Raw genomic sequence first — 24,850 nt, 5'->3', positions numbered from 1 at the left:
TAAGGCATCCATTTCTTCATCCATGGCTTTCTCCCATTTTTCTTTTCCCATGGCTTACTTAGGTTCTGGTTCATGTATCACTTTGACCATATAGGCATAGTGAATGGCTATAAATCGATCATATTTCAGCCTGTCCACAGGATACTGAACTCTGGTAGACTTGCGCAAAATAGGCTCACTACCGGGTGCTCTCAAAACATCCCTTGTCTTCCTTACTCCAGGTGTAACAATAGAAGGAATACCCAACTCATCATCAAGGCTCTATTTTGAGCCACTGGATTCACCATCCACATACGAGTGACCTGCATTCATATCAAACATGGGCTGGTCTACTTTCTCTTTTCCTTTTTGTGATACTTGCATACTACTATCTGCATTGCTTTGAGGAGATCCTCCTGATCTCAATCTGCCTATCCATGGCAAAGTATGTGAACCACTAGTAGAGGACACTATAGGTCCATTAATATTTTGTGATTGCTACTGTGAATTCTGTGCAGCATTACCATTTTGTGCATCTACATCATCAATCACATTTATTGGATTATACCAACTGCTCATCTCATGAAAAACAACATCTTTGCTTACTGTAAACTTACGAGTAGAAGGGTATAGCATCTATGTAGAGAATAACCGATAAAGATGCACTTCTCAGATTTTGGATCCAACTTGGATCTCAACTCATTTGGCACATGAACATAGGCAATGCAAGCAAAAAATTTCAAATGAGAAATATCTGGTTTCCTACCAGTATACCTCTCCTCTGGCATCATGCCATGTATTGTTGCAGTGGGAGTCCTGTTCATTATGTAGATTGCTGTAGCAGCTGCTTCAGCCCACTAATAATCTGGCAGGCCTTTTTCATTGAGCATGGCATGAGATACCTCTCCAATATGCTTGTTTTTCCTTTCTGCAAGTCCATTTTGCTGTGGGGTATGATGCATGAATATTGCTACTTTATGCCATGCTCCTGCAGGAACCTTGCAGACTCCTTTGAGAGGTACTCTCCTCCTCCATCTGACCTTAGGCATTTTATTTGTAGGCTTATTTCTTTCTCAACCATAGCTTTAAAAGCTTTGAAATACCCAAACACTTCACTTTTCTTTTTCATAAAATACACTCAAACTTTTCTGCTGTAATCATCAATAAAAGTGACAAAATAATGATAGCCTCCAATAGATGCAGCTTTAGTAGTCCACACATCAGAGTGGATTAATTCTAATGGCCTCTTACTCTCTTGAACATGTCTAGGAAATGGTTTCCTTGCCTGTTTTTCAAATTGATAGGCTTCACATACCTTATGCATTTCTGCAACCTTGAACTTAGGCGATCCTGCAACAATGTTTTGGGCCTGCATTAATTTAAGTCATTATACATTAACATGACCAATGTGTTTATGCCAGATATCAATATCTGCAACTACATCAGTCCCATGTGCAAACATTGCTGCACTTAATTCAAGCATGTCTACATCCAACGTAAACATCCTGCCCTTCTTCTTCCCTTTTGCTATCAAGCGACCTTTATTTTTCATATCCTCAACAAAGCATCTGTGATGATTAAATCTGACCTGCAAGCCCTGCTCAACCATTTGACCAATAGAAATCAAGTTCTTGGTGATATTCGGGACATGAAATATATCAGACAGGTATTTCTTTTTCCTATCCTGCATAGACAAACGAACTTTACCAATCTACACAATAGGATGTGGAGTATCGTCACCAGTCTCCACAAATCCTAGTCTTTCCATTTTCCTTGCATCTTGCATCTATTTTGCATGACTTGTCATGTGGTTTGATGCACCTGAGTCAACATACCACACATCATTGCTTTCTTCTGCACTTGTCACAGAATTGGTCATGTGCTGCACCATAAACAAATGCTCATTTCTGTCATCACCCTGTCTACTAGAGGATGCATAATTGCGTTGCTACAATTTTCCACTCATGATGTCATTCTTCTTTTTGTAGCAGTCTTTAGCCATATGACCCATTTTACTATAGTAGTAGCATTCAACATTGCTATTTGCATTTTGGCCCCTCTGCCATCCACCATGACCTCTTTGGCTCCCCCTGCCTCTAGAGTTACCATGTCCTCCTCCATAGGTCTGGTTTTCTTAAAGTTGCTGCATATTCTGATTTCTGCCATGGCCTCCAAATTGGCCTGCTCTACCTCTGCCTCTACCTCTTCTAGTATTTGAGTAGAAGACAGTTTCTTTTGAAGTTCCTCCTGAAGAAGATGCACCACCATTTCTCTGCTCTTCAAAAATTAGAAGAGCAATCAACTCCTCAAAATCAGGAAAATTCTCACGGATGGAAATGGATGTACAGAATTGTGCATAATCCTTTCCTAGACCATTCAAGGTCACAGAAACCAAATCATCATCTTCCACTGGTGACCCAATGGAAGCAAGTGCATCTACAATCTTTTTCACCTTCATGTGGTAGTCATTGACGCTCATATTTTCTCTTTGCACATTATGCAACTCTTGCTTGAGCTGCATTTTCCTAGCTTGCATATTTGTGCTATACATTTTTGTCAAAGTATCCCATGCCTCCTTTGGCATACTTGCATCCTGAATATGCACAATCATAGAATCTGAAATACCGATAGACAGGCAGTACATAACTTTTCTAGCTCTCTCATGCCAGCCTTTAAATGCCTCCAACTCTTGTTGATTGGGAACATTAGGAATAACTGGTTCTTATTCAACTCTAGTAATGAACTCCCAATAGCCTTTTCCCTTAAGGAAATTCATCATTCTAAACTTCCATGCTTGGAAGTTGTTCTTGTCAAGCCTTTTAGTGACAATCTGTGAAAGAGCATCAGACGCCAAAACACTATAAAATATTCTGTCACTGTAAAATATACAACTTCTGCCTTACAAGGGCAAATCTGCAAAACTGACGAAAGTGGTATTTGACCCCACAGTCACTTCCTAGTGACAATTATGCATCAACGGGCAACAAGAATGATTCTGTCACTCCCAATATCTCTGTGTACAGGCATATGTACAGGCATACAATGCAATTTCTGCGGCAACTTTTCATCGACCTACGAAACAATGGTCGCATAACAAAAACAGGGCACTTTTCTGAGTGCCTGTAGAAAACATTCGCCACCAAACAGGCCCCGAATTGATGGCCTCTACTAAAAAAAATAATGTCACTAAGGGCTTTTTCCTTCCCGCAGTATATACTACCCTCTCACCACACCGTGAAGGGCATCCCAATCTGAGACAGTGCACTCTTGCACTTTCCGGCTGTGCTACCTGTAGAGATTTGCTCCCAAACTTGAAAACAGGAAAGCAACACTAATCCTCTTACCAAGACACCACAAACTTGGTTTGCTTTCTTAAGCTCCTTACCACGAACCGAGCTCTAATACCATGTGAAGAGAGTGGGAGAGAAGTAAGGGGTCTCACTTGCAGCTTTCTCACATACACAATGGGGGAAATACATACAAAGGTGGAGGCTGAAAACAATTTTCCTCTTTTTAGTTGTGTAAGCCAAAATAACTCTCTCTTAGTAGAAAAGGAATAGGTGAACCCTATATGTGGGTCTCAAACCAAACTCAACTAACCTAGGTGGCATACTAACTGAGCCACTAACTAGAGTACATAAAGATAGCTGTCATCCAACTATTATTCATGGGCGGTGTACCAACCGCATTTGCACAACGGTCACCTTGGCATATCACTAGTGGAGCTCAATATCTCAACTTTTTCTTCTTTTCCCCTCTCTTTTTTCTTCTCTCTTCCTCTCTTTCATCCTCTTGCTTCTCTTCTTTTCCCCTCTCTTATTTCCTCTCTTTCATCCTCTTTTCTCTCTTTTCATAAGCATATGCATTTGCGTATGCTTATGCATGAGCATATGCTCATGCATAAGCATAATCATATGCTTCCTCTCTTTCCCCTCTCTCTTTTCCCTCTCTTTTTTCCTCTCTTTTCTTCTTTAATTCCCCTCTCTCTTTTCTTCTCTTTTCCTCTCTTTCATCCTCTTCCTTCTCTTCTTTTCCCCTTTCTTTTCATCCTCTTCTTTCCACTTCTTTCATCCTCTTTTCTCTCTTTTCATAAGCATATGCATTTGCGTATGCTTATGCATGAGCATATGCTCATATGATCATGCATAAGCATAATCATATGCGAGCATATGATCATGCATAAGCATAATCATATGCTTTCTCTCTTTTTCTCTCTTTCCTCTCTCTCTTTCCCCTCTCTTTCTTCCTCTCTTTTCTTCTTTTCCCCTCTCTTTTTTCTTCTCTCTTCCACTCTTTCATCCTCTTCCTTCTCTTCTTTTCCCCTCTCTTTTCATCCTCTTCCTTCCTCTTCTTTCATCCTCTTTTCTCTCTTTTCATAAGCGTATGCATTTGCATATGCTTATGCTCTTTCTTGGATGCGTCAATTTTATGAGCAGGTTAATCCAAGCGTGTTTTTCAAGATATTTTTTAAAAAAAGTATTTCTTTAGGAAACATAGTTTTTACACTTTTATTTTCACTAGGACTAGATCTTTTTAATATACAGACTAGTCACTCATTCATTTTTACACAACATAATTTTCTTATTTATAGACATCCCTTTGTACCCCTGTTATTACCTTAAAAATGTGTTGAAAGATAATTCTTTTAAGAAACAAACCCATTCTACGCAATCCAGATTGGTCAAAGACTTTCTATATCAATCCTGGGTTTGGTGAGCACACTCTGGCAGGTATTCTTCTCCAGCAAGGGGAGGATCGGTACATGTATCCCGTTCGATTTGCTTCTCGACAATTTCTCGACACTGAGCGACGCTATTCAGAGGCTGACAAGCATGCCTTGTCTTTGGTGTTTTACATTGAGAAATTTAAGCATTATGTGGCTGGAAAGTCCTTCTTTATACTCACTAGCACTGGTCTTGCAAAGTAGGTTCTTCAATCACCAAATCCCATGGGCAAGTTGGCCAAATGGTTGGCAGTTCTACAAGAATATGATTTTTCTTTCAAAATTGTAAAAGGGGGTTGTTCCAACTTGAAGAATGCTTTGATTGATTTAGAGGAGTGCCTTGATGTAACCCTTGTAGTAGCCATAGAAGTTGGGGATCCATGGTATGGTGGTATCTACAAGTTTTTGATTGCTTTCTCCTTTCCTTCAGAAAGTACTAGCTATGAGAGAAAGAAGATCCGCAGAGATAGTAGGCGCTACACCCTCCTTGATGGGGTGTTGTACCGTCAAGGCATGGATGGGGTACTAAGACGGGCCATTGATGCAGATGAAGTACCTAAGGTATTGAAGCATTATCATGATGGATTTTGTGGAGGCCACTATGCCAGTGACTATACAGCTAAGAAGATTTTACATGCTGGATACTATTGGCCGACCTTGTTCAAGGATGTCACTTTGTATTGCAAAACCTGTGAACCATGTCAATTCTTTGGTAGGAAGGATTTGCGTCCTGGGCAACATCACCCAGTGATGTCCATCCATCTGTTTCAGAAGTGGGGAATAGATTTTGTCGGGCCCTTGCCCATGACTGCCCGCAAAAAGAAGTATCTTTTGGTAGCCACTCAGTATGTCACTAAGTGGGCTGAAGCTATTGCCCTCCCTGCTACAAATGGCAAGGCAGTTTCAAATTTCATATTTGAACGTATCTGCACAAGGTTTGGGACACCCATGGAGATAGTCTCTGACCATTCTTAAATGAAGTTACTCATGGATCGCATGGGTATTGATCATCACACTTCTAGCATCTATTATCCAGCATCCATGGGTCAAACAGAGCGGACCAATGGCCTCCTTTGTAAAACCATGGGAAAAATGGCCATAGGGAACAGGAGCCAATGGGATCAGAAGGTCACTGAAGCCATGTGGGCTTACAACATCACTCATAAAACATCTACCGGTCACACTCCTTTTGAGTTGGTGTATGGTACTGAGGCAGTTTTACCACTAGAGATAGAGATTCCAGCCTTGAGATTGGCACAGGAACAGAGGATGATAGAAGATGAACATGTAGAGGCCAGATTGGTACAACTTGAGAAGTTAGATGAAACTCGACGCCTTGTACTACACCAAACAGAGATCCAAAATAATCGACAAAGGGCCCGCTTGGATGCTAAGATTCGCAAGGGATGGGAAAGACACTTTGTGAGGGGGATGTTGTTCTATGCTTTGATAACAGATTGGACCACCAAATGGATAAGAAGTTTCTGCCACTGTGGACACCTAGGTCCATACAAAGTCATCAAGGAACGTAGCAATGGGTCTGTACAAGTTCAGGAGCTACATGAACCATATGGCAAGAAGGTGATCAACAAGCGTTACCTCAAGCCTTTCTTTGTGCGTGATGGACCCAGGCATGGAAATGCTGTGCATTCCCTGCCTGGGGGGGAGAACTGTTATGGATAAAATTGTCTAAGGAAAAAGGCATTAATATGTATGTGTGTTTGTATATGTGGCAATAGTATAATAAAATATGGTGTGCATAGGGCCCAAGGTTGAGGTGGCAGGGCATGACCATGTGCCACCCTTCCATGTAAGAGGACCCATAAGGTGTGTTGTACATAATCCATGATAGTAATATTATAAAATGAAGGTGGCATGGCTCCTCCATGTGCCACCCCTCCACCTAGGCTGCATTTAGTGAGATATGGCTCAAAGTCCATGGGATCATAAGTAATATAAAATAGGTGGAGATGGATATTATATTGAGTTATTCCCTCCATATGGGTTTGGCCCATGTGGGGGAGGTATAGAAGGTCCAAGAGAGCAAGTTAAATAATGGGGAAAGTAGGATGAGGTGGCAAGATTCCTTGTGCCAACCCTCCACTTGTCCTCCTAGAGGTTTGAACATATTATAAAATTGGGAAGAGACCAAGGGTGTATCATAGACTTGAGATATGGGGCTTGATTTATGTGGAAAATTGAGGCAAAGGGTTGTCGCACACAATTGAGAGTGTGTAACCGCCTAGCCCACATGGGAGACTTTTCCACACACACCATGCATGTGGGAGGATACATTAATTGGGAGAGACCCCCTCTTTTGGCTATAAAAGGAGGGGGCTATTCCTTCATGAGACACACTCATTCTTGTAAAGCCACCTACCTAGTATTTTGATATTTCCCTGTCATCCTTTCTTTCAAATAAAGTATAGTTCTCTTCCCTTGATGTCTCCATCTCTACATTCCTCCTCCTATCATGTACATGCTTCTCTTCCCCCTCTCCTTTTCTTCTTGTGTCATAGTCTCCCTCTTCCTTCCCTCCACTTCTAATTCCTTTTCCCCTCCCATGACAACAATTCGCCCTCACGATCTCCTTTTCTCTATGGCCCTCGAGCGTTGCCACGCTTAGCCTCTAGCCTCTGGTCTTGATTTCTTTTCTGACTAATAGTACTAACATTGAAGTGGTGATAGATGATCCCACCCATCCTTATGCTAGTAACTCATGTACCACTAGGCCCGTGTACATCTTCAATCATTAAAAAGAGAATGGACATTAGGTAGTATAGATGAAGTTGGTACAATATGCATATTGTATGCATGCTCCAATCACAAATTTGGTCAAGATCCATTAAGCAACATCAATATTACACCAACGCACCATACCCACACTTGGCATTAGACCACTCCTATCTTAAAATATCCCAAACATTACATGGCTCTCACATAACATTTGAGAGAGAAATTCTAAACAAGGGTTTCCAAGGGATTTAAATCATTTCATTTAAATGATCGTTTCTTTAAATGGTATTCTAAATTGATTTAATTGATTTTTAAAACTAAAAATCATTGGATAAAAACTATTTAATCAAGGTTTTTGGCCCTGAAAGGGGCCTATGGAATTTGTGTAGATGATGGTTTTTCTTTGAAAAAAGTCATGTTGACTTGTTTAGGCTGCTATTAAGTGTAATTATAGTGGTAATTGTAGTTAGTTAGAACTTTAGGGCTAGATTGTGGTATCCCATGTTATTCCCAACTTCTATTTCCTTTTGCAGGGCCTCACTGGCATTGCCACCTTGTTTTCCTAGGTGATTGTTACATTGGTCATACCACGCACTGATGCATTTATTAGATTTCTGGTCTGTGAAGCAACGTTTTGGATATCGTGGCATTGATGGTTTTGAGATAGTTCCAATGAACTGCCGAAAGCGTGTGAGAAAATAACAAATAACTAGCAACACCTTTCGCCTCTATATAATCACTCCTCCCTTGATAAGATTTTCATCTGCTTTCCAAGCTAGCATCATTTGTCACCTTATCCACTTAGTACATATCTGCCATGGCTCCAGTGGTGATGGGCGGAAGCCTGTGAGATCACATCAAAGGTGTTAATTAAGGAATGGGATTTAAATCGTTTGATTGAAATGGTATTCTAAATTGATTTAATTGGTTTTTTAAAACTAAAAATCGTTGGAAAAAACTATTTAATCATGGTTTTTGGTCCTGCACCAAGGGCCTATGGAATGGGTGTGGTTTTGTGTAGATGATGGTTTTCCTTTGAGAAAAGTTATGTTGACTTGTTTAGGCTGCTATTAAGTATAACTATAGTGGTAATTGTAGTTAGTCATACCAAGTCGGTGTGTACTATTAACATTGCTGATGATATTTGCACGGGCCTGCGGGTGCATTTATTATTAGATTTCTAGTAAGCAAGGTGAGGATCTCGTGCCATTGATGGTTCTGGGATAGTTCCAACCAACCGCCGAAAGCGTGGGAGAAAATAAAGACAAAGCCAAATAGCTGGCAACACCTTTCGCCTCTATATAATCATTCCTCCCCCGAAGATTTTCAATTGCTTTCCAAGCTCGATCATCTGTCACCTTATTCGCTTACATATCTGCCATGGCTCCAGTGCTGCTGGGCGGAAGCCTCCGAGACCACATTAAAGGTGTTAAGGAATGGGTCGACGATGGTGTCACCGAGGTCCCCGCCCAATACATCAGGCCTCTTGACGAACGTGTCTCCCTTGAGAAAACCTCTAGCGACGAAGAGGTTCCGGTGATTGATCTCGCAGGCCTAGAGGATGGCCGACGAGCAGAGATCGTAGCGCAAATCGGCCGCGCCTGTGACGAGTGGGGATTCTTCCAGGTGTGTGCACTCACTTGAATCGTGGAGACGAATTTGTATGCATGTAGCTTTTTTCTCGCAATGCAAACAAAGATATACAAGTTTACTCATGGCCTCCCTTACTGCTATGCTGTGACAGATAATTAACCATGGGGTGGACATGGCTAAGATCCGGAGGGCTGTTGGAAGGTTCTACGATCTACCCGTAGAGGAGAAGAGGAAACTCCCGTCTCATAATGCCGACGCTGGTGTTACCGTTACCACGGGTTTCAATGTTGCGCCAGGCCAGCCATCTGACTGGAAGGACGGGCTCGTCATCCGGCGTCGTCCGGGGGTATGCGATGGTTTCGAAGAAGCGCCACTAGTTTTAAGGTAGCTTTTACGTTAGATTACCAGAAGCCAGACGGATTGCAGTACATCTTACGACAGATCTACAAGATATCATAAACTGGCAAAGAGATTACGTAGTTGTCGATTTTACACAAATTAGTTAGTTCTCACATAATTCTTGATTGTCAACAAACTTCTTGCTACTTGATCGCCTGGTTTCAGAGAGGATCTTCAGGAGTACAGAACGAAAATGGACAAGCTGGGTGCTGCGCTGTACGAGGCCATTTTCGAGAGCCTAGGTTTGACTAGCGAGTATATGAAAACTGCGCTGCCAGGACTTGAGCGTCTTGTGATGGCCATCAATTTCTACCCGCCCTGTCCAGACCCGAGTGTCGTCTTGGGCATAAGCGCCCACTCCGATCTTTCAAGTCTCACTATCCTAATGCCAGATGAAGTGCCAGGCTTGCAAATCAGGAAGGGCGATAAATGGATATCTGCCAACCCGGTTCCCAACGCATTCGTCGTCAACGTAGCTGATCAGATCGAGGTGCTAAGCCTGCCTTCCCTTGTCGGACTGCGCAACCGTTTAGTTTATGGTGCCTTGGCTAGCAATGTAGTCATGCTCCGCACTCAGCTTCAGCAGGCCTTGGCTAGCAATGTACATTGTAGTCATGTTCCAATCACATAGAAGCAAGAACGTTTTTTGAATGTAGGAGAGTTCTTGGAAGTTGGATAATTCTAAGCTCTCGTGTGCAGGTTTTGACTAACGGGAAGTACAAGAGCGTGGAGCACAGAGCCGTGGTCAACCGCACCAGAGCCAGAATGACCTTAGCTGCAAGCCTCGGCCCAAAGGAGGATACTAAGATCAGCCCCCTTCCTGCCTTGCTGAGTGATAAGAATCCACCCCTTTTTAAAGACTACGTCTTTGGAGAGTATCTCAGGAACTACTATACCAACCGTGTGATCTACAAATCTAGTTTGAATTTTGCAGGCGCCAATTATAAGGAGTGACGAATGCACCTCTTGCCTAAATGATGTATTTCCTTTAAATAACAAGGTCACCTTGTAATTGCGGTAAACTTGGCAAAGTTCTTGAGTTTTGTCCTTGCTGCATAGGCCTAAACAAATAATGTGACTTTGAGTTTTACACATGGATAATGCTCTTGCATGAATTCAGAATGTTGGGTAAGCCATGGACCCATGGGAAGGCCATGTGAAGCAAAAGAGGATGTTGCAACCATGTGCACACAATGAGTACTTTTATTGTAATTGATGACTTAGTTTGAAAGGAATTAATATTATCACTATTGATTTATCATTCTCAGCTCCAATGATAAAACTTTATGTGATATGGCTATCCAAGGTCTACAAGTATCATCTAAGTTCAATAACAATATAGTGTGCATCAATTCTAAGCTATGAGTTCTTGCTTGTCGCTTAGTGTCTTACTCATAGTATTTGTTCAATGAAAAGGAAATCAATGTAATTTGGAATAGTGCATGCTCCTAGCTCAAACCTTTTCCCCCTTAGTTTTGAAGTTTTACTCATATTCAATTGGGCAGTTCTCCAATCTAGTAATTTAGAACCACAAATGGAGTCAACAGCATTGTCATTGATTAGCTACAAATAAAAAAAGAGTGACATGGCCTTTACCTCATATAAAGGATGCAAAAATGTGATATGCTAGCTTTCCAAAGGCTATTAGTGATTATAATTGTAGTGCCTCTGATGGAGGCAGTGGTCAAAGTGACTTGTGAGCTAGTTATGTAGGCTGTGCTATTGGTGAATACTACTCGTGGCCCTAAAAGCTAAAGTATAAAATTCTTGGCTTATAAAAAATATTTGTGATATTGAATCACCCCAAACCCCCCTTCTCTTTACACATACACACAAACAAGAGAGAGAGAGAGAGAGAGAGAGAGAGAGAGGATAATGAGTGGACATTTCTCTTATCGGATTATAGTAGTACATTTCTACTATGTTGTTAAGAAACAACTTGCATACCTTTAGGTTGTTTTATAATGTACTTTTAAATAAATAAATATTTATACATCTTGTTCTTTGTCTTGGATCAATGAGCTTGCTAGTTGCTTTTTTTTAAGAATTCCTCAGATTATAGAAATTCCTCACATCATAGCCTTAGATTTTGATGATTAGCTTAGAATTTGTGAGTTAGTAGATTCCCTAGACTTTTGCAAACTTGTAAGTTATGTAGATTCCTTGAAGTCAATAGACTCTCTCTTGAATCATAAAGTCTATGGATTCTATAGGTTCCTTGACGTCTGTGGATTTTTTTATCTTATGGAATCTACAAACTCCTTGAGTTACCAAAATCTTATCTTCGATCTTTGATTTTTTCTCTAGCTCCCATGGTGTGGGCCCCTATTTTATATCTACATAAAAGAGGGTTCCAAGCTAGTTAAATCACCTAGCCGTAGATTCTCTTTCATGAGCTCAACTCCCTTGTGTTGTCACGTGAGGTTCTCCTTCTATAACTTCCTTAGTCAAGCTCACTCTGGAATCTTATCTCTAGCCCAGAATTCTTACAATTTGGCCTTTCACTTTGGTGCCAAGTGTCCCACAATGGAAGCTTCCATTAACACTACTATACATGGGCCTTGTTCCAATGGTTAAGCACCGATGTGTGCATGCGGTGTGTGCATGCGGTGCGCTAATCGTCGATTCGTACGATGGGTTTTAAATGTTCGGTATATACCGACCTTTACCAGACTTGTAAATGGTTGGTATGTACCAACCTTTTACAGAAGTGTAAAAGGTCGGTAGAGACACTTTCCTGTACCAACGTTTTACAAAGAGTGTTTTTCCTCATACCGGCCTTTAAAGAGAGTGTTTCCCAATGATGATTTTTTTTCTTCTACATGTTTGATCCTTTCAAAGAATAAAAATACAATAGCATGTACATCAAGTTTGAAGCTCATATATTGATGTCCAAGTTTGAGATGAAAAAAATCAATCAAGAGCATTTACATCAATGGCTTCATCCTGAGACAAGCCCTACATGCCAAACAAGTCTAACTATCTCCAACTCTACATGGAGTTGATCTCCTATATCATCATCATACTCTAGCATCATACGTTCACCTAAGACTTGATCTTCTTCAATAAAGTCGGGTGACTCTTGATCGTCATCTTCTTGCTCAATATCGTGATCTCCATCTTCCTCCCATACGATGTCATTATGCGCATCTTCTCTTGGCTCATATTGTGATCTTCATCTTCTTCGCTAGATCCATCTCGATCAATTGGATTTGGCATTGGTAGTGGCATCTCCATATCTACATCTCTATCTTCTAATTTTTGTTTACTTCATGGTGTAACTTGGATCACATACCATCATGTTGGATCAGAATGATCTGGATCAAAAAACCACCTATACTGAAGATGGGTATCAAATGCCATTAATTATATGAATTTATGCTTAAGTACATGTACCAATTGATCTTACAAAATAAAAGCATTTAATTAATTAAATCATTAGTATGCACGTGCTTACAATGCGCAGGAAGAAAACAAAAGTATCACTTTCATCGGCGGTCCAGAGTTTGGTGAAGTCTATTGCAGAGAAACCACTACTATCTTTCCTCACTGTAGCATGCGGACCGTTTTAGATAGTTCTAAACCATTTTACGTAAAGCCAAACACAATGGAAAGACAGTACACAAGCGTGAGCGAGAGTTATCATCTGGATGTATGATGCATGTAAGTTTCATACCTCTTGATGTAATTAAGTTATTTGTGGCAATATATGTTATAAAATAGATGCATCCTCAATATTGTTTTAATGATGGTCTTTTGTAGTACAAAAAGTACAGTGCATTATGGTCATATAGATGACATTTTCACATGGAACGCATCGATTCAAAGAGAGTCACATATGATTGTGGAGTCATGGCTAACTTCACACAAGATAGCTGAGAAGTGCTTAAGATACCAATCTTCTCTCCTCACAGTTGGATTATTATGGGACCATACACAAAATCTATGAAAATGATTTCAGAAAATTGCATTTATTCTTTCCACTTTGGCCGCTTCATATCTCTCAATCCACTTCTGCATCTCCTTGCTATTGAGGATACAAAACTTATTGAATTTCTCCATTTGCTCTTCACTCATATTTCTTTCAATCCCTTTTCTTTGGGGAACCTCACAATACATTAAATGGGAAGAAGTAGACTTACCACGGTTGCCTCGAACGCATACCGTCCACCTGCACCAAAGTGCGAAGTACCTACGACGTCCAGCCGTCTCTTCGCAGCCCTCCTCTGACCCTCAAACATTTCGGGATGGTCCCTATGTTGCTTCTTGAAGTACTTCCAATCAGCTTTGTCTACCCAGCTGGGTTTAGCCAACCCCTTTGTAATGGAAGTACGCAAGGTTGATCTGCGATGCTTTAGGACCAAACCCATGCGCTCGAGCATATAATTGTTATTAAACTCCACATTTGGCGGATTAGGGTATCTTTGTTTTAACTCATCGATCACCGCCTGCTTCTTTTGGGCATCTTGATACCGCCAATCGATATTTATGCCGCTCTTGAAGTGATGACTCATCAACCTCCTCATGGCGGCCATCACTGCTTTGCCCTTTTTGTCTTCTATTATCTCTCCAGCAGATGTGATTTGATAGGAGAGATCCCCTGATGAGTAAGGGGGACTGACGATAGCAGAGTCTGAAGGAGTGGACGCTGCGCGACCACTTCCGAATCGAGGAGTAGCTATGGGAGTAGGAGAGGGAAAGGGACCTGACTGATACTGTGTCTCCGGACTAAGTGGAGACCTAAAGGAGCGTGAGTGTGCTGACTCGTCTACATCTCCTGAGTCAGCACAACATGAGCCGCCCATCCTACTCTTCCTTCCCTTGCGGGAGGCATGCGCAGGTGATGATCCCGCAGTCGAAGGGGCGCGAGGGGATGGTTGGGCAGTACGTCCACCCATCGGTGTAGGGGAAGGAATTGCGGAGGTCCTCTGAGAGAGCAGAGAGAAGAATCTCGCTGCCTCCTCATCGCTCATCTGCGCTACAAACTCGTCGGGAGTCCCGACAAAGCCATGCGTGGCTAGCAAAGGAGTCCCCTGAGGGGTAGTCGCAGTGCTACGTGGAAGAGGGGTCAGTCACAGTGCTAGGACCGAGAGGAGTGGACCAGGGGTAGTCCTCGGGGTAGTCGTCTGAGAGGAATCAAAGTCCTCTGGAGCATATAGATCGTGAGCTCTCCTCCTGCGAGGCTGTCCGTACTCGTCGGATGAGCGACGTGATCCCATGTCTAACATAGACACAAACACGAAAACAGAAAACAAAAAACAAACATGAGCATTCTCATAGGCATAGGCATAGGCAAGAAGAAAGAAGAGGGAAAGGAAAGAAGAGGGAAAGGAAAGAGGGAAAGAAGAGGGAAAGATAAGAGGGAAAGAAGATGTAAAGGAAAGAAAAGAATGAGAATGAGGAAATAGAAAATGAGAGAAGGGGGAAATAGAGAAGGGGAAAGAGATGAGGGAAAATAGAGAAGGAGAGAAGGGGGAAATGAGAGAAGGGGGAAATAGAGTGGGAAATAGAGAATGAGCTTATGCAAAAATAGAGAATGAGCTTATGCTTCTCTCATTCTCTATTTCCGCATAAGCATGAGCTTATGCGGAAACTTAAGCATAAACTCATGCTCATGCATGAGCATAAGCATGAGCTTATGCTTAAGCATAGGCATCGGAAATAGAGAAGGAGCTTATGCATAAAATAGAGAATGAGTTTCCGCATGCTTATGCTCATGCGGAAAAAGAGAAGGAGCTTATGCAGAAAAAGAGAAGGAGAGAAGCTTATGCGGAAACTCATTCTCTATTTTCGCATAAGCTCCTTCTCTTTTTCCACATGAGCTTATGCTTATGCTCATGGGTGAGCATGAGCTTATGCTCATGTTTTCGCATATGCGGAAATAGAGAATGAGAGAAGCATAAGCTTCTCTCATTCTCTATTTCCGCATATGCTCACGCAAAAGCTTATTTCATTCTCTATTTCTGCATAAGCTTCTCTCGTTCTCTATTTCCGCATAAGCTTCTCTCATTCTCTATTTCCGCATAAGCTTCTTATGCAAAAAAAGAGAAGGAGCTTATGCGGAAATAGAGAAGGAGCTTATGCATAAAAAGAGAAGGAGGAGCTTATGCGGAAAAAGAGAAGGAGCTTATGCATAAAAAGAGAAGGAGCTTATGCGGAAACTTAAGCATAAGCTCATGCTCATGCATGAGCATAAGCATGAGCTTATGCTTATGCTTATGCTTAAGCATAAGCATAAGCATAAGCTCATGCTTATGCTCATGCGGAAAAAGAGAAGGAGCTTATGCTCATGCAGAAATAGAGAAGGAACTTATGTGGAAAAAGAGAAGGAGCTTATGCGGAAAAAGAGAATGAGAGAAGCATAAGCTTCTCTCATTCTCTATTTCCGCATAAGCTTATGCGGAAACTTACGCATAAGCTCATGCTCATGCATGAGCATAAGCATGAGCTTATGCTTATGCTTATGCTTAAGCATGAGCATAAGCATAAGCTCATGCTTATGCTCATGCGGAAAAAGAGAAGGAGCTTATGCTCATGCAGAAAAAGAGAAAGAGCTTATGCAGAAAAAGAGAATGAGAGAACCATAAGCTTCTCTCATTCTCTATTTCCGCATAAGCTTATGCGGAAACTTAAGCATAAGCTCATGCTCATGCATGAGCATAAGCTCATGCTTATGCTCATGCGGAAAAAGAGAAGGAGCTTATGCTCATGCAGAAAAAGAGAAGGAGCTTATGCGGAAAAAGAGAATGAGAGAAGCATAAGCTTCTCTCATTCTCTATATCTGCATAAGCTTATGCAGAAACTTAAGCATAAGCTCATGCTCATGCATGAGCATAAGCATGAGCTTATGCTTATGCTTATGCTTATGCTTAAGCATAAGCATAAGCATAAGCTCATGCTTATGCTCATGCGGAAAAAGAGAAGGAGCGTATGCTCATGCGGAAAAAGAGAAGGAGCTTATGCGGAAACTTATGCATAAGCTCATGCTCATGCATGAGCATAAGCATGAGCTTATGCTTATGCTTATGCTTAAGCATTAGCATAAGCATAAGCTCATGCTTATGCTCATGCGGAAAAAGAGAAGGAGCTTATGCTCATGCGGAAAAAGAGAAAGAGCTTATGCGGAAAAAGAGAATGAGAGAAGCATAAGCTTCTCTCATTCTCTATTTCCGCATAAGCTTATGCGGAAACTTACGCACAAGCTCATGCTCATGCATGAGCATAAGCATGAGCTTATGCTCATGCGGAAATAGAGAAGGAGCTTATGCTCATGCGGAAAAAGAGCTTATGCGGAAACTTACGCATAAGCTCATGCTCATGCGGAAATAGAGAAGGAGCTTATGCTCATGTGGAAAAAGAGCTTATGCGAATGAGAGAAGGGGAAATAGAGAAGGGGGAATGAGAGAAGCATAAGCATAAGAGAATAAGAGGGAAAGGAAATAGAGAATAAGAGGGAAAGGAAAGAGAGAAGGGAAAAGAGAGAAGGGGGAAAGAGAGAATAAGAGAAGAGGGAAAAAAGAGAAGGGGGAAAAATGAGAAAAAGAGAAGGGGGAAGACGGAAAGAGAGAGAGAGGGGAAGAGAGGGTTCCTACGCCCATCACTGCAGCTAGCGCTTAAGGTGCTAGCTGCAGGCCAATGCAAATAACAAAAATATTAAATGGAAAGAAGAGAAAGCACTTACCTTACCTGTAAAAGTATGTCCCGCTCGGTGTAGTGGACTGGCCCCACAAAAGAGAGAGTATGTCTCGCTCGGTGTAGTGGACTGGCCCTACAAAAGAGAGAAAACAACCCATTTTTTCAAATAAGATGTTAGTGGAAAGAGGAGATCACAAAAGCAACTTCTTGAAAGGAGACAAGGAAAGAGAAGATTGAGGAGACAAGGAAAGGAGGAGATTGAGGAGACAAGGAGAAAGAGAAGGAAGAGAAATACAGGAAGAAGAGGTGAGTTTTCTTTCTTTCTTTCTTGAAATCTCGTTTTTTGTTTCAATCCTTTCAAATCAAGCATGAAAACTAGTTTACAACTTTAGCAATACAAGTAGAAACACTCACAAAACCAAAGCTAACAAACAAACAACCTACATTGTTGAAACAAACTCACCTCTTGAAGAACTTTCTTTCTGGAAACCAAAGAGGGAAAAAGGAGAGAGAGGGAGTACAAGAGGTAGGAGAAGGGTGAGGAGTGGAAAATAGAGTGGGAGGTTGCTTGGAATATGTGGGAGGTCGTCGAAAATAGGTGGGAGGAGATTTTGGGTTGCTTACTTGAGAGATTAGGAATGGATTGAGCAAAACGCCGCGCGTTTCGGTGTTTCAAATTTTAACCCACAGCGTCGTTATATAGCGACGCTATTTCGTCGCTATATAGCGACGTTTTTAATTTAAAGCGTCACTATATATAGCGACATTTTAAATTAAAAACGTCGCTATATAGCGACGGAACAGAGCGTCGCTATATAGCGACGCTTACTGTTTATTTTTTTAGTATGGCCTCCAGTGAAGCTCAAACATGCTATGCTTATAATTATCAATATCTCCTCTTACTATATAGCCTTACTATATAGGATTTTTTGTTTCAATCCTTACTATATAGCGACGTCATTCTTTTTATATGGCCTCAAGAGAAGCTCAAATTAAACATGCTATGCTTATAATTGTCAATATCTCCTCTTCATGCTTATGTTGTGGTTTTATAAGTGTAGATGGAAGGGACGAGTGGAAGCTCATCCGATGATGCGCCAACGGCCGGGAGCACGAAGTGGCTTACGGAGAGGTTATATTGTCATTGCACTCATTGCAAGCGAGAAGTACGACATCAACGTCGTATTATCATGCGTCACTTGCGGATGTATGGGGAGGAGCCAGAACCAGTACCCCCCGTTGGTGTTGCACATGTTGATGGATCATCGGTAAGTCAAAGCTATTTAAGTTCGCAATCTTATTGTATACCCGAAAATAGAAGATCTTCTATTTACACGAATGAGCTTATGACAGGATGAGGAGGGTGACGAGGGTACACATATACCTTCTCACTTTCAACAAGAATATAGTCTCCCGGATGACGACGAGGGTATGGTCGACATGATGGATTCCATTTTTAGGGGCACTACATCCCACGTACACGTGATGTTAGAGTCTGAGGTGAAAATGCGAGAGTTGCAATCAACACAATTGTATGAGGGTGCTAGGATGTCTAAACTATGTGCTTGTCTCTCAATCTTGAATCTACAAGTATAGTATGGGTGGTCGGATACAAGTGTCTCGGCCTTAATGAGGTTAGGCCTTGCATTAATTTGACTCATTATTTGGATATTGTTTGTTTTGAGAATCATCATTTGGATAGTGTCTTTATCATGGGTTGCTCCAGAAGATGTTGCCTGCACCAAATACCATGCCCGCATCAAGAGATGAAGCGAAAAAGATGCTAACAATGGTGGGTATGGATTATGATACCATCCATGCTTGCTGTAATGATTGTATTCTCTTTCGTCATGAGCATGGAGATTTGGCTAGTTGTCCAAAGTGTGGGGAACAATGATATAGAGATGACTTGCAGGGTGAGAGGATACCGGTAAAGGTCTTAAGACACTTTCCCATCATTGCAAGAATACAACACATGTTTCGATGCAAATCCATAGCGGAGTTGATGACATGGCATGCATCTCATCGGTCCACTGATCACACATTGAGGATTCCCGCAGATTGTGCAGCTTGGAAGCACATAGATAATTAGTGGCCAGACTTTGCGAGAGAGCCACACAACTTACATCTTGGGCTAGCCATGGACGGCATGAATCCTTTCGGGTTACGCTCGACATCTTGGTCGACATGGCCCATAGTCATGGTGAATTACAATATCCCACCATGGCTAACAATAAAAAAGGGACACCTCATGCTTGCACTACTTGTGCCAGGAAAGTACAAGGCAAAAAACATGGATGTGTACATGGCACCTTTGATAGAGGAGTTACATATATTATGGAGAGGAGTGCAGGTCTTTGATATTTCCAGAGCTCCTAGGCATACCAAGGATATTTTGGTCAGGGGTATCTTGATGTGGACCATGCATGACTACCCAGGATATGGAGAGTGCGCAGGTACGTGGTTATGTCTTTACATGTACAATGAGGGATTATGCTTTTTTTACTCTCTTTTGCACGCATGTCTTGTACTAACATATTCATGCACGCGTGCAGGACTTGTTACAAGTGGGTACCATGCTTGTCCTGTTTGTGGACCCGCTCTGAAATCGCTTGCACGCTACTCCAAACATATGAGGAAAAATGTTTATGAAGGTCATGCTCGATACCTTCCGCTCGACCATCTCACACATGGAGGTCAGCTTGATCCACCACCATCATATTTGAAAGCAAGTGATTGGATTCAAGCTTGGAGGGAGAATGGAGAGGAACCTCCTCCTGGTATGAAGAGGCTATCGATCTTTCATAAGCTTCCTTATTGGGGTCAGTTACAAATCAATCATCTCTTGGATCTCATGCATATCTTTAAGAATGTGGGGGCTACCATTTGGGCATACTTGGTTGGTTCCAAGGACTCGAGAGGAGTGCGAGAAGACTTGCGTGCTATGAATAGGATGTCTCGTTTGTGGCCCCAAGTGCATGCTTCAGGAAAAGTTGTCCTCCCGAAAGCAACGTGGATCCTCTCTACGAGGGAGGAGGCAACAATCAAGGCAGACGTTGCCTCTTTTCAAACACCGACAGGGTACATGCATTGCTTGAAAGGAGCATTTTCAAAGGACAATAAGCTTAGTGGCCTCAAGTCCCATGATTGGCATAAGGTCTTACAGGTATTCTAAGTAGAATTAGTGTATCGATAATAGTGATGCATTAGCGTAATTATTATTATGTTATATTGTTGACATGATTTCATTGTTGCTTTGATAGTTCATCCTTCCGATTACAATAAAAGGGTGCTTACAAGAAGATGTTAGAAATGCTATATTCAAGATCTGTGGTATTGTGAGGTATACTTACTATCAATTCGGATTATGTATTTTCTTCATGGACATGTGAAATAGGTGGATATCTCAAATATCTTACATATGCATGGACATGTGAAATAGGTGGATATCTAAAAAAGAGATCTCTATATCAAGCATGGAGAAGGCTAGGGTGGAATCCATCGAAGCCGTATGCTTGCTTGAGAAGCACTTTCCCTCAAGCATTATGACAACTCAAGTCCACTTGCTTGTGCACATAGTTGATGAGGTGGCTATAGCAGGTACCGTTCATAATCGATGGATGTTTTTCTCGAGCAGTTTATGAAAACTTTAAAGGGGTTTGTAAGACAAAGAGCAAGACCAGAAGCAAGCATGGCAGAGGGATGGCTTGTGCAAGAGTCATTAGTATATATCACAGAGTTTCTTGCATCCACAGATCCTGATATGCAGCAAGCTTGGCACAACAAGGATGATGATCGCATCATTGGCGAGGTCCCCCAGGGAAAAGGGATTGAAAGAAAGATGAGCGAAGAGCAAATGAAGAAATTCAATAAGTTTTGTATCCTCAATAGCCCTGAGATGTAGAAGTGGATTGAGAGATATGAAGTGGCCAAAGCAGAAAGAATAAATGCAAGGACGAGATTTAGAGTAATGTACAGGCGATCACAACCATATCCACGAGATCTGGCTCTTCTCCCTACTCACATGTCACTTGATTGGCTACAACTAGCTGTACGTAAAGCCGAACGTGATGGAGAGACAATAAATGAGTGCGAGCGGGAGTTATCATCTGGATGTATGGTGCATGTAAGTTTCTTATCTCTTGACGTAATTAAGTAATTATTTGTGGCAATATATGCTATAAAATAGGTGCATCTTCATTGTTTTAATGATGCTCTTTTACAGTACAAAAAGTACAGTGCATTATGGTCATATGGACGACATTTTCGCGTGGAGCGCATCGATTCAAAGAGAGTCACGTATGATTATGGAGTCATGGCTAACTTCACACAAGATAGCCGAGCAAGTGCTTCGGATACCAATCTTCTCTCCTCACAGTTGGATTATTGTGGAACCATACGCGACATCTATGAAATTGATTTCAGACGATTTACTATTTTCATTCTTGATGTAAAATGGTTTAGAACTACTTACAACGGTCCCCATGCGAGAGTGAGAAAAGATAGTAGCGGTCTCTTTGCAAAGATAGTAGCGGTCTCTTTGCAACAGTGATACTTTTGTTCTTCTCGAGCACTGTGAGCAGGTGCATACTAATGATTTAATTAGTCGAAGCTTTCGTTTTTTAAGTCCATTGATATATATATAATTGACGACATTTGGCACGTGATTTTTCATCTTCAATATAGGTGGTTTTTCATCTGGATCGTTTTGATCCAAGATGGTGGTACGTGATCCAAGTTGCACCATGAAGTAAGCAAATTTTTGAAGATCGAGATGTGGATATGGAGATGCCACTACCAGTGCCGGATCCAATTGATGAATCTAGCGAAGAAGATGTAGATCACCATATGAGGCAAGAGGAAGATGCGCATAATGACATCGCACGGGAGGAGGATGGAGATCACGATATTGATGAGGAAGACAACAATCATCAAGATCAATCACCACACTTAAGCTTTATTGAAGAAGATGATCAAATACTTTTAGGTGAACGTACGATACTAGAGTACGATGATGATATAGGAGATCAAATCGGTATAGAGTTGGAGATAGACTTGCTTGGCGCCTTAGACTTAGCTCAAGATGAAACAATTGATGTAAATGCTCTTATTTGATTTTTCTCATCTCAAACTTGGACATGAATATATGAGCTTCAAAGGCTTGATGTACATGCTCTCATTTTTTAATTCTCTATGAGCTCAAACATGTATGAAAATTTAAAAAATTTTGTCATTGGAAAAAAATAATTTTTAAGGCCTTAAAAAAAAAAAAAACCTCTCTGTAAAACATCGCTATAATATTTTGTCTTAGTGTCGCTATATAGCGACTTTTAAAAGTCGCTATATAGCGACCTTTAATAATGTCGCTATATAGCGACTTTTGGTAAAAGTCGCTATATAGCGACGATTTACGAAACCCGATTTTTATACCGACGATTAACGCTAAGCGGGCGTTAATCATCGGTACGTAAACGTGTGCAATAGGATGCGCTAATCCAAGCAACACATGTATCCTGCTAGTGTTTGAAAAGAGGCAATGTCTGCCTTGACTGCTGCCTCCTCTCTCTTGGAGAGGATCCATGTTGCTTTCGGGAGGACAACTTTATGAAAATGGATTTGGGGCCACAAATGAGGCATCCTATTCATAGTGTGCAAGTCTTCTCACCCTCTGTCTTTGTCACCAACCAAGTGTGCCCAAATAGTAGACCCCACATTCTTGAAGACTGCCAAGAGATGATTGATTTGTAACCAACCCCGATAAGGCTCGTGAAAGATGGATAGCATCTTCATACTAGGAAGAGGCTCCTCACAGCTGCCCTTCACATGTGAGATGGTCCATCGGAAGGTATCGAGCATGACCTTCATAAACCATTTTCCTCATATGTTTGGAGTGTTGTGCAAGCGCACTCAAACCATTCACACAAACAAGACAAGTATGTTACCCACTTATTGCAAGTCCTGCATGCGTGCATGAATGTGTCAGTATAAGACATGTGCTAGAAAGAGAGCCATAAAAGTATCATTATACATGTAAAGACACAACCACATAGCTACATACTCTCCATATCCTATGTAGTCATGCATGGTCCACATCAAGATACCCCTAACCAAAATGTCATTGGTATGTCTCTGGAAATATCAAAGACCTATATGCCTCTCCATAAGATTTGTAACTCCTCTATCAAAGGTGACATGTACATTTTTTTAGCCTTGTACTTTCCTGGCACAAGTAGTGCAAGCATGAGGTGTCCCTTCTTTATTGTTAGCCATGGTGGGATATTGTAATTCACCAAGACCAAATGCCAGGTCGACCAAGATGTTGAGCATAACCCGAAAGGGTTCACACCATCCATGGCAAGCCCAAGATGTAAGTTGTGTGGCTCCCTCGCAAAGTTTGACAACTGATTGTCTGTGTGCTTCCAAGTAGTACAATCTACAGGAATCCTCAATGTGTCAACAATGGAACGATGTGTAGCATGCCAAGTCCTCAACTCTGCTATGGATTTGCATCGAAACATGTACTATATTCTAGCAATGATGGGAATGTGTCTCAAGACCTTTACTGGGATCTGCTCATCCTGCAAGTCATCTCTATATCACTGTTCCTTACACTCTGGACAACTAGCCAAATCTCCATGCTCACAACGAAAGAGAATACAATCATTACAACAAGCATGGATGATATCATAATCCATACCCACCGTTGTCAGCTCGATGTCAGCATCTTCTTCACTTTATCTCTTGACGCGGGCATGGTATTTGGTGCAAACAACATCTTCTAGATCAACCTATTGCAATTCAAACATACATAGGCTTTGAATAATGAGAAACTATGATGAATCTCAAAATAAACAATATCAAAATTATAAGATAAAAAAATGCAAGAGCGAGCCTGATTAAGGCCAAGACACTTGTAACCACCCATACTTTGCTTGCAGATTCAAGATTGAGAGACAAGCCCGTAGTTTTGACATCCTAGCACCCTCATACAACTGTGTTGATTGCAACTCTCGCATATTGGCCTCAGAGTCGGACATCATGTGTACATGTGATGTAGTGCCCCTAAAAACAGAATCCATCATGTTCACCATACGCTTGTCATCATCTAGCACATCCAAGAGACTATCCTCCTGCTCAAAGTATGAAAGTATATGCATTCCCTTGCCACCCTCCTCATCTTGTCTCAAGGTTTCGTGTAAATATAAGATCCTGTCTCAAGGTTTTGTGCAAAGTACACATGCAATATTAATCACAAACTCAAATAGCTTTGAAGTACCGATGATCCATCATCACGTGCACCACCAATGGTTGGTACTGGTGCGGGCTCTCCCCATACATCCGTAAGTGGCACATGACAATATGGCATTGATGTCGTACTTCTCACTTCCGATCAATACAATGAAAATACAACCTCTCCGTAAGCCACTCCATGCTTCGAGGCATTGGCGCATCATCTGATGAGCTTTCACACGTCCCTTCCATTTGCACACCTCCAAAATCACAACACAAAATGCAAGAAAATCCACTCAAGATCCAAAAAAATAGCCACCCTGCATGAGCTTTTATGCCTATTGCTAGATTTTGTGCCTTATACCATCAGTATATACCGATGTTATACCTTGTTCCATTGGTATATACCGATGCTTAAAGGATATATAGAGTTGGTATATACTGACGGAGCAGCGCTGGTATATACTGACACTAGAAGAAGCATCACTGCCCCTCACAACTCTATTGCAAGAAAAGCAAAAAACTCTCCTCCTTTGTTATATTTGGCGACCTCAC

General features: G+C 41.5%; 1 protein-coding gene across 1 annotated transcript; it reads left to right on the top strand.

Moving 5' to 3' along the window:
* The first annotated feature begins 8,818 nt into the window (after positions 1 to 8,818).
* LOC147892911 (flavanone 3-dioxygenase 2-like) lies at positions 8,819 to 10,384 on the top strand. Its single transcript, XM_087386818.1, has 4 exons — positions 8,819 to 9,064; positions 9,183 to 9,415; positions 9,596 to 9,920; positions 10,130 to 10,384. The coding sequence occupies exons 1-4, from the start codon at positions 8,819 to 8,821 to the stop codon at positions 10,382 to 10,384; spliced, it is 1,059 nt and encodes a 352-aa protein (XP_087242944.1).
* Positions 10,385 to 24,850: the final 14,466 nt, after the last annotated feature.

Source organism: Dipteris shenzhenensis, chromosome 16, assembly GCF_047967505.1.
Source record: "Dipteris shenzhenensis isolate YYH24624 ecotype China chromosome 16, Dip_SZ_1.0, whole genome shotgun sequence".
NCBI classification, from domain to species: domain Eukaryota; kingdom Viridiplantae; phylum Streptophyta; class Polypodiopsida; order Gleicheniales; family Dipteridaceae; genus Dipteris; species Dipteris shenzhenensis.
Note: the sequence above shows the minus strand (reverse complement) of the source record. Positions and strands in the feature narration are given on the sequence as shown.